General features: G+C 38.8%; 1 protein-coding gene across 2 annotated transcripts; it reads right to left on the minus strand.

The window, feature by feature from the left end:
• Positions 1 to 4,267: 4,267 nt before the first annotated feature.
• Positions 4,268 to 10,321, minus strand: TRAM1L1 (translocation associated membrane protein 1 like 1). Of its 2 annotated transcripts, none has more exons than XM_046655585.1 (3): positions 9,137 to 10,321; positions 7,636 to 7,758; positions 4,268 to 5,294 (listed from the first exon to the last, which is right to left on the minus strand). In XM_046655585.1, exons 1-3 carry the CDS (start codon positions 10,158 to 10,160, stop codon positions 5,242 to 5,244), a joined length of 1,200 nt encoding a protein of 399 aa, XP_046511541.1. In that variant the 5' UTR covers positions 10,161 to 10,321; the 3' UTR covers positions 4,268 to 5,241. The 2 variants fall into 2 exon arrangements, with proteins under 2 accessions (XP_046511541.1, XP_046511542.1); XM_046655586.1 differs by having other exon boundaries at positions 5,278 to 5,294; positions 7,944 to 10,321.
• Between the last annotated feature and the right edge of the window lie 203 nt (positions 10,322 to 10,524).

The raw sequence follows: 10,524 nt of genomic DNA on the forward strand, positions 1-10,524 counted from the left end.
TAAAACGAATCTAATTATTCTAATAATGCTGTTTAAATTTAGTTGAGTATTTTTTCTGATGTCTACAAGCATTTAAAACTTCTAACTTCTCTATTTTGTATATCTTTTAGTTGACAAAATGTAGATTTGAAAACTGGTGAAAACGGAGACTCCATTAAGTCTTAATTATTTGTGAATAATTTAATTGCATCAATATTTATATGCAGATTAATTTCACCAAACCCTTATTAACAGTGGGGATTTGTTTATTTGTTCTTTTCTTCCAATATTTTAAAATAATATACTAGGGGGAAAAAGAGAAATTAAATAAAGAGGAAATCCTAGTAACTTCAAGAATTTAAGGCTATTCTCAAAAGTAGGAGGATTAACCCTATAGTGTAAAAACTAAAATATTTTGTAAAAGAAAAATATGTACTTTACAGTACCAATGTAAATACAGCAAAACATTTCTAAGAGTTTTCTAATTTGTTAAAAGTATTTCTTAAGCAAAAATGCATGGGAATAACTAAAAAGAGAAGAGCTTTTTCCTCCTTATGTTTTAATGTTTGAATCTAGAACAATTAGTTTAAATTATTTGAGTCAATGTTGAAGCTGATTTTTTATTTAAAACATTCCATAACATATGCCAACTATCTTTCTTTTTAGAATAACTTAGAAGAAAACATTCTTAGACAACTAATGTCAATACTAAAAAACAACACGGCAATGTCATTCTCCAAGCCTGCCTGTAGGCAGTGGGAAGGCAAGTGTTTTTCTTCCTAACAACCTTGAAAACAGATGCGAATAAATAGCATTTCCCCAGGAAGCAAAATCAATCTCTGAGAACTTCGCAAGAGACATGTTGCCGGCCAGCAGAGCTGCACATTTCCAGTGCTGCTGAATGAGGTGGGGGTCATCCTGATAACACTGCCCCGGTGGAGAGCCAGCTGGCACCTCAATATAGATTTCCCTGCCAGAACCTATTCCTGTTTGACACCTTCATTTGACCCAGTCATGGCTGCTTCTCTCCAAGGTCTAAACCTGGGATGGAATATACATCTTTAATAATGTCACATTCCAAAAAGTGACTCCGATGAGCGGACTATTGACGGGCTTAGTTACTCGTGTAAGGACAATCATGCAGGAAGATAATAAGTGATAAAGTAAAGAGATATTCCCATCAGGGCACTGAGGATTGATTCAAACAGCTGTCACAGAATTTCATACAAGTATGGGGTGGATATCTGTGACTCCATTTCCAAATACTACAAATATTTTCATGAAGTCAACTATTTTCACACAATCATATGTTAAACTTAAGCCTGTCTATATTTTGGCAAATTAAACTTGTTTTTTGAATTTTTCAAAATGGTTTCCATGTGATATATGGTATTGGGTTGTGTTTACTGTCTTTAATGGGTGAGTTGTTTTCTCCAGGCTTCACCATCTACATCATTTTCCCAGGAATTCCATGAATGACTGAACTCCAAGTGACTCCGAGTCTGCCCTCCCCTCTCTGGCAGCTCCTCGCGTGCTCTCCCACGCTGCTTCCAGCTGTCCTTTCCATTGCCATTCCCGCTGTGCCACAGGTCAGCACCGAACGCTCCCCTTGAGCAAGGGTTTGTGCCACTTCCTCCTCTGCCCTTTCACCCAGACCACTGAGTCCTCTACAGGCTGGGGAACTCTGGCTCCTACCACCCCGCCACTCCTGTCCACGCTGCTGCTGGGGCTGCACACACAGCAGTGCCTAGCACGTCAACTTCGTTCTTCTGCACAACCAGTCAAGGCTCTGCTGAAGTCAGGATGTTACTTGGGCAGAGCTGCTCCCCTCTGCACTGCCGCTGGACCCCGGACAGAGGCCATGCACACTCCACCACTCTATTCTGTTTCTGAGGTCCCTTGACTCTGCCCTTCCGGGCAGCTTCTGGATATTGCACCATGGCTGGCTCTCAAGCTGTAGATGCCACTTGACTACAACCTGCCCCCGAGCATATCATTTATCATTGTCTCCCCACTGCTTATAACCAGCGCTGGAATATACTAAGCACCCAATAAATATTCCAGGAATGGGATTTTATTTTGGCAGCTGAGACTCACTTTTCTTCTTAAGGTGGACAAAGCACTTCCCAGCCTGTATTGGTCGCTGCTTTAGAGAGACAACACAGGAGACGTTCAGGCCTGAAGAGTTTAGTAGAACCGTCCTTTCATTTCACAGAGCTTTGTTATCACGGGAGTTGGAGCAAATTCAAGTACCAGTCACTCTGTTTTACCTGGAGTGACGGGTCCACGTGACTCTGATGCACTGTTATCAGTTACCTAAGAAACCTTCCCAAAGGTGCACGAAAGCCTTCCCTTGTGGACTCTTTTCTTGTCATCTTTCAGACTCATTTTCTCCCTCCCTCCATCCAGTCACATATTTTTATCAGACATGCTGGGTAAATTTGAACCTCAGCTATTCATAAAGTTTATGTCATTTTATTTGAGTATTCTGATATTTATGTATGAGACAGAGTGTGAGTTATAAGCTATTTTCAGATGGGAGAAATCACATTCAAAATATTTCCCTTTTGTGAACACATAGTAATATCGAAAATTCAACCTCCAAAATGTAGTGAAATGTTAATGAATCTTAGAATCCTTTGGATGTTTTATTATGAATTAGCATTTTTGACATGGATAATTAAGTTGATTAAAATCATCAGTAGGCTTTTATCTTCTTGGTGTGGATTTTCAATAAAGCATATTTTTCTTTTCTTTCCTGTTTTTTTTTTTTTCTTAAATTGTCATTAGCTCTCTTTAGTCCTAGTCATGATAATTAGAATGGAAAGATAAAAACTTCAATTAAAAAAGAGGAGTTCAGATATCCTGTTTTCTCAGAATCGAATGAACACCTGGTGCTTTTGAAATCCATCATATCATCTGAATTTGTTGGAAAGTAGGGATGGAGAGAAAAAAATTAGGTCCAAGAGGCAAAATAAAGGAAAAAAAAATATCTGTGCACTATAGGTAGAGATATGTACTTTCAAGTATCTTTTCTTTATCTGCTGAGGACATAAATGAATGCAGTATTTGCTGAAATTCAGCTTGCTGGCATTTTCATCATTGTGTATTTGATTTTTTTCCCCTATAAGTTATAGATTTGGTTACAGTTTTGACTCTGGTATACACAGGTTGGATATAACATTTTTAAATTTGCTTTAGGTATTTTAAAGATACAAGGAGCTATGCCAAAAAAAATTCCATCTTATAAATATACATTTTTTAATATAGGTTTTAATTATTAGTATAGATGGATATAAAATTTGAAGAGATTAGATTTCACCCAGTTTCAGCAGCCCTCCACAGTAGACTTCAACTCCAACTTGGAATGTGGTGACAGTACATAAAAATTCCAGCAGTAAGGGGCCAGCCTGGTGGCGCAGAGGTTAAGTTCGCACGTTCTGCTTCGACTGCTTGGGGTTAGCCGGTTTGGGTCCCGGCTGCGGACATGGCACCTCTTGGCAAGCCATGCTGTGGTAGGCATCCCACATATAAAGTAGAGGAAGATGGGCATGGATGTTAGGTCAGGGCCAGTCTCCCTCAGCAATAAGAGGAGGATTGGCAGGTGTTAGCTCAGGGCTAATCCCCGGCCCCCCAAAAAAACTGCAGCAGTAATTCTATGGTTAAAGGCATTGTACAGGGTCTGAGTTTATTTGGCTTAAGCTAGTTTCTGATAGGAGTTTAAAGATATCTGGTGGTTGGTTCCTAGAATTTTTCTGAATAGATGGCCTAGCAGCACAAACAACCATGAAACCCATGGAATCCTAGAATTGTGTTAAAAGAAAAGAAAACTTTAAAATCTCAACGTGACATATATTTGCTGTTCTGAGAAACGGTTAGGTGCTGTATTATTAGAATTTAAGAGGACTCCTAAGCATCCAGAGTATCCTAGGATTTGAGAAATCTGAAATATATGCTAATAGAAGTGATGAGTTTTGCTTTAGTTGAATAAATTATATTTGCACACATTTTTGCAACCTTTTTTATGGCAACTTAGTCTTCTTTAGGGACAATCACCCTCTGTTGGGTTGACAAGTTCTGTAATTGACTGACAGAGATCTAGCATCCATCCAACCCCTACAGAATGATATTGAATTGTTTGCCAAAAGGTTTGCCAGAGGGAGGCTGAATGCCAATGCTGAGCTCAGTGTCTTCTCATCAAACAGATTTTACTTGTATTTTCTGAGAGAAAAAAATTGCTTAAGTTAGAACAGCACACACAGGAAAAAAAGGACAAGGTCAACTAATATCATCTTTTCAAATACTTTATACTATTACTTCTGCTCAGATTTTAATGGTAGTCATTACAAATCTAATTAAACCTACTATAATGCAATAATATAGAATAAAGACAATATATATACATCCTTGTATGTATCTGTTGTATGCAGATGTTCCAAAAGTTTTCTGAAAATATGCAAACTGGAGATTTATTTAATTTAAAAGTGCTCTTTTCAAATCAGGAAGTCCTACATGCCTTTCTTCAGTGGACTCGTGTAATTTGGCGTTGTTCTTGCAGTTGTCATCCTTCTCCCCTCTGTCATCTCCTCGTTTTTTCAGTATACAAATATACAAGTATTCTATAATCATCCTAAAAACAATTACAACACTAACAACAAAACCAGCTCTTTTGACTCCACACCCTTCTTTGTTTATTGCATATGGGGATGCCTACTTCTTTTCCATTTCTCTGCTCCACTTCAAGAGACATTTGTTGAGAAGTATTTGTAATATCATGTCACCCCTCCTCATCTCCCATTCTCTCCTCAGTCCACTCCAATAGGGCTTTCATCCCCATAACTCCACTGAAATTGATCTCACCTACGTCTCCAGTGATCCACATGTTGCCAAGTCCAGATATCTTTAAATTTCTAATCTCAAGGAACTTGAACTCTCAATAGCATTGAAAGTAATTGATATTTTCATCCTCTTAATATACTTTTCTTTGGGGTTATGCAACACTGTTTACCCTTGTTTTCGCCTACCTCACCAGCCGTCACTCAGGTGTGGGTTCCACAATGAGTGGCCTTTTGGCCCTTCTCCACATCAGACATCAGTGAGTCTCCTTTATTGGCTCTCATTCCACTGTCTTATTTCCATCTGTTGGGATGCTCCAAGGTCAAGCAGTAGAAATTCTTCTCTTCCCTGTTTATATCTTCTCCTTAGATGACCTTGTTCAGTGCCTTGATTAAAAAACTGTCTTTATGCTGATGACTCTCAAACTTATGTCTTCAGCTTTGACCACTCCTCTGAGCTCCAAGAGCAGGTCAGGATGTCTAAAAGGGATATCAGATATTACTGACCAATATAAATCTTGATTTCAACTCCTGCAAAAAAAATGTCCCTCCCTTGGTCTTTTGCATCTTTTCAAATAGGATTGTCCTCTTGTTCTTCACTATTACAGAAGTGCTGTTGAGGATGTGGAGCAACTGATTCAGATAGAAAGGATTCTACTAGTAGCTGCATATTTAGAAGATATTAACTCTTCACTCAGAAAAAGGACTCGAATTTCATAGAGTTTGGCAAATCACAAATGCCATTAGAATGACACATGACATGCAGCCATTTCTAAATAAAAGTCTAATGTTTAGAGCCAGGATTCTTGTTTAAGTGCTTTAGGAACAAATTATTAAAGTTTACATATGTGTACTCCACCCCCAAATCATTAAGCTGTCAGTCAACACATTTTTATTGCATGCTTCCGCTCTACTAAACATTGTGCTAGATGCTACGTTTACCTTAGTGATGTAAAGATACATGACCCCAGATTCAAACTGGAATAGAATGCAGGCAATAAACAAGCAATACATAGATAATTACTACTTAAAACTTGAAAAGGATGTAAAAAAAGAGGAAGTCAATATTAGAAAAGATAGCAAAAGAAAACTCTAAGTTTTGTTTGCTTATTTGTTTTAACAATAAAAACTGAGTTCAACTAATTCTGAATAACTACCACCTGTGAGACACTATTATTTAATAAGGCAATGATGAAAACTACATATTACCTAAGAGCAAGGAAATTGTCTAGTACTCATAACTAAAATGGTTGTTGATGCTCTTTGATTTTCCAAAAACAAATGCTTAGTTCATTTAGTCTGAAATTTAATTTTGGATATAATAAGAGCTGAATTTTTTTCTTGATATAGTTTACCTAGATCAACGGTTTGAAATGTTTCAAGTATAAGGACCTATATTCAGAATCAATATATTTTCAAGGGTTTTCACATGATATCATTTATACCTGCTGTCATTTATGGAAAAAAAGAGCCCACAGTTACTATGAATTTAATAACTCTTTAAAATAAGTGTGCATTTATTCAGAATTCTATGTACTTTAAGTATAGTCACATATGTATTTGCAATGCATATTATTTGTTAACAATAACTCATACATTCGGGGAAAGGGTTCCTTAGAAAGAATCAGCTAGATATAGAGGAGGAAGTATTGCTATACTTGGATTTTCTATTGCCTCCTACCTGGACATGAGGGAAGCCCAGTGCCATACTTTTGTATAGTACTTAACAATATACAGAGGAGAGAAGGAGAAGAGGCGGAGCACAGAGGACTCTTAGGCAATGAAATTATTTCGTATGATACTGTAATAGTGGATACATGTCATCACACATTTGTAAAAACCCATAGAATGTACACCACCAAGAGTGAACCCTACTGTAAACTACGGACTTTGGGTGATTATGAAAATTCTGTTTCCATGTAGTCCCTTGTGACAGAAACCAAATTGTCACATGGAGATACAGCATGAATTTTTCAGGATGTAATTTTAAAAAGGAAGAGATTTGGCAATTTGTATTCTACTGTATTTCATTTGTAGCACGGCTTGCATAATTATTTGGCATATATTTGTTTTCTGGCAACATTTATTGAACTTTTACGAATAGTTGAGACATACACAGAATCTTTACCCCTTTCTTTCTTCAATAACCTGGCTACTGCTTGTGAACCCATATTTTCCAAGAAAGGGGTTTTGCCTTTTTGCACAGGTGAAGCATATAACCGAACAATAATCACCCAGCACACGTCTTCATCAAATGAGTTCACTAAAGGTAACTCTCAGTTTTGGAAATTCTAGAGATCAGGTTTCCTCTCTTCCCCTCTACCATGCACGTGGTGTGCAGACACGAAGCCTAGAACAGTTGCAGTCATTTGCCCACAAGAAGAAAGTTAGTCTGAGCGGGGACAGAGCCAAGAAAATCCTGGGAAATCCATCTGGGCCCTAATCATGTTTAATGTCAAGTCCAATTTAATTCATGGCACTGTCAGTCATGTGAGGACAGAATTTTCTTGCAGTTATTTGCCAGTTTGAATCAGGCCTGCAGTTACTTGCAAATGAAGTATAGAACGGATAAGAAATTTGTTACCAGGAGTGGGGTTACAAAGAACATGCTAGCATTCTTTAAAAGTGAGGGAAGTTAGAAAGACCACTCTCTCAGACAAGAAGATGAAAATCTTTGCACAATGGTTGGTTAAAATGGAGGCAGTGTAACTTGGCCCTCGGAGGATGTGCTACCCAAACTACAGTATTAGGTAACTGAGAAAAAAAAATAGTAGGAGAAATTCTGTAGCCAAAAAAAAACCAATCTCGCTTTATTACATACCTCTCAAAGCAGACAGAATAGAAAAGAAAGCTTTGCCAGGCATGGCTCTTCTGTCTTTGGTTTGCAACACAAGCACACTAAGTTTAATTCTGAGAGACCCCCTGATTGGAAAAGATGAATTACCTAAAACAAAGCAAATAGAAGGCAGTCAAAAGCAGAGTCACAAGAAATACAGCAGGAGAAAATAGAGGAATAGGAAATATATCCTAGCATATTTTTAAAGCATTTTCTCCTGAAAAAAATATAAACACTCACATTATGGAAATGAAAACAAAATGAAGGCTGAGAGGAGACAAATAAATACTCACCCACTACAGCTCATTGTTTCTATCGGCTTCCATAAAGATACAATTTATATATATGTATCCAAAATAGGAATACATCCCATACAGATAAATGTTTCCCAATTAAAGATGGAAGCGCAGCTATAATTATAATATTGTTTTTCAAAAGTCTTTCAGTAGATTATTTATCCACTTGAATTTCAAATTGTTTAAGGTTAGTGCATTAAATCTTTTACACATGTAATTAGCTGACATTCTTTTTATAGATATAAATCAAGTAAGCATTATTTTTCCAATAATTGACAGATTAAACAATATTTTTCTAAGATGCTGTGGACAACAAACTTATAACAAACCTCATTAAGAATAATGGTTAATAAACATATAAAAAAACTGATTTCCTTTTTACAGTACATATTTAATTTTCTGGTTTCCAGTTTACAAGTGTTTCAAAAGAACATGAATGATTTTACCTCTTCAGCAATACTTTGATATTAATTCAAGATATTTTGATTCAGTATATGGCAATAAATCTCCACTTATGTTAGCCATTAGTATTTTCTTTTTTTAATGGAGATGTAACAGTAACAACCACTACCTATAAAACACATCATTATTTTGGTGGTTTTACAAATCTTTTCTCCGGTTGTAAAAAAAAATCTAAGAATGAGAGAACGCTACAAACTTAATGAATATGACTTCCACCTTAATATTTCTGTTTTATCTTGAAAGGGAACACTACAAATATGACATTTCTAAAGAGACCATCTTGCTAATGTTATAAAAGATTGGTGGGAGCAAGAAATCGTATCACTGATACGTGGAATTTTGTAGTTATCTCTACAAATCATTAGGAAAATGTTGATAGGTAAAAAACAAACCAAAAAGAAAATGTTGTGGTGATCCCTAAAACATTTTGGCGACGAGTAGCTTAGTCTAAACCAAATATTTTTTCCCCATCATAATAATCACTCTCCTCTCAACTGTCTTTAAAAAAATACATTACACAGTTCATAGCAAAAATTAAAGACAGCACAAACTATTTTCAAGAACAGAAAAATCTCTAGAGCAGAAAGATAGTAAAGAGCAGACTTCTTTGGGGACATTAGTCAATTAGCTTGTCATTCATTATGAAGATTTCTCTTTCCTCTTATGCGGAGAGTCTACTCTACTTGACGTTGCCACCCCATTTTCTGTTCCTTTTCTGGAAGACCTGCCTTTAGTCCGTTTCTTCTTCACACTTGGGGCCTGAAGAGTAGCATCTTCTTCCATCCACCTCTGAAGCTGGACATTAAATAAATTCCATGTTATATAGGCTTGGATAGTGCAACTGGACGACAGAACGGCAATTTTGGCTGCCAACACATTCACGTTTCCGGTGACGGCATCGGGATTCCGATTCTGCCCTCCAGCCAGGTGAAAGCCCACAGCGAGCACGGAGACAATTAAAGTCACAAGTCGACCCAAAATAAACACAATTGCCCACAGAGAAATGTCTTTCTGGTACTTTTCATCACTAAAATAAAACAGGTCGCAAATGTGGGAAAGTAATTCAACAAAGTAATGCATCATCAGGAGAACAAGTCCCAGATGATTCAAGTACAGGAGATAGGCTCCGGCGATGTGAAAGAGGTGAAGCCCAATGTAGACAAGCTGACGGGGGATGTCTTGTTTTTTCGTTCTCTGGAAGTAGAGTTCAGGAAAGGCATGAAACCAGTAAGCCAACTGTGAGATATAGAAAAACTTCATCTGAAACGTCATCACGTTATGGTAATGCGCCTCCCATAAGAGAGTGGGGTCCGACAGGCAGTTTTCAGAGATCAGAATGAACGTGCCCCAAATACAAGAGACAAGGTAGAATGCACTCAACTGACCAGATTCGTTAAATCTGCTTTGTTTCGCTTTGGGGAACTGCATTCGCCTGTTAATTTTGTCCAACACATACTCCTGAAGGGTGGCGTGAATGATGATTGCCACGAGCATGTAGAAGAAAACCGTGGCCAGATCTCTGATGCCATAATGATAAAGGACCTTTAAGTCCGTGGCTGGTTCTTCTGCCGCGGGGAAGGTAACGCTGTGCTGCAGAGTAATAAACACGATAGATGCTTCTGCTGCTCCCTCGAACATGAGCCCCAGCACGAAGAACATCCCCACGCAGGCGACGAGGTCTGCATGATTCTGCAGGATGAATTCGTGGCTCAGGACTGGGGGGTTCCTGGGGCTCTTCTTACGGAACGCCATGATGGCGCTTCCCGGATACTCACCGACGAGCGGCAGCTGCCTCCCCCGGGCTGCTCCTCACAGCGCCGCCGCCGCCGCCGCCCCGGGGGCTTCGCTCCCCATCCCGGAGCCAGGCCCGGGTCGCCGCGGCCGCCCGCCCGGAGCAAATCAATCAAAGCGGAGGGCCGAGCCGCACGGAGCATGCGCGCAGCGGCCCCGCCGAGGCAGGGAAGGAAATCGAGCGCCGCGCCCCTGCCCGCGCCAGGCCCGGGGGTGCGAGCGTGGATCTCCCCGTTGATCGTCGCCTCTTGAAACCCACGGCCATCGTCAACATGCTCCTGCGTGATTTTTCAATGGCATCTTCATTAATAATCACAACAAGGCA

The sequence above is a fragment of the Equus quagga genome, chromosome 3 (genome assembly GCF_021613505.1).
Source record: "Equus quagga isolate Etosha38 chromosome 3, UCLA_HA_Equagga_1.0, whole genome shotgun sequence".
Lineage (NCBI taxonomy): Eukaryota > Metazoa > Chordata > Mammalia > Perissodactyla > Equidae > Equus > Equus quagga.

Bases quoted from the DNA above. Each gene is read 5' to 3' on its own strand.
- TRAM1L1 (XM_046655585.1), bottom strand. From the start codon at position 10,160: ATGGCGTTCCGTAAGAAGAGCCCCAGGAACCCCCCAGTCCTGAGCCAC. The intron at 7,759-9,136 runs GCAGGTCTTCCA...GCTTTGTTTTAG, and splicing joins GAAGAAGAAACGGACTAAAG to GTAATTCATCTTTTCCAATC. The intron at 5,295-7,635 runs GTATGTAATAAA...TATCCCTTTTAG, and splicing joins TATTCTGTCTGCTTTGAGAG to ACATCCTGACCTGCTCTTGG.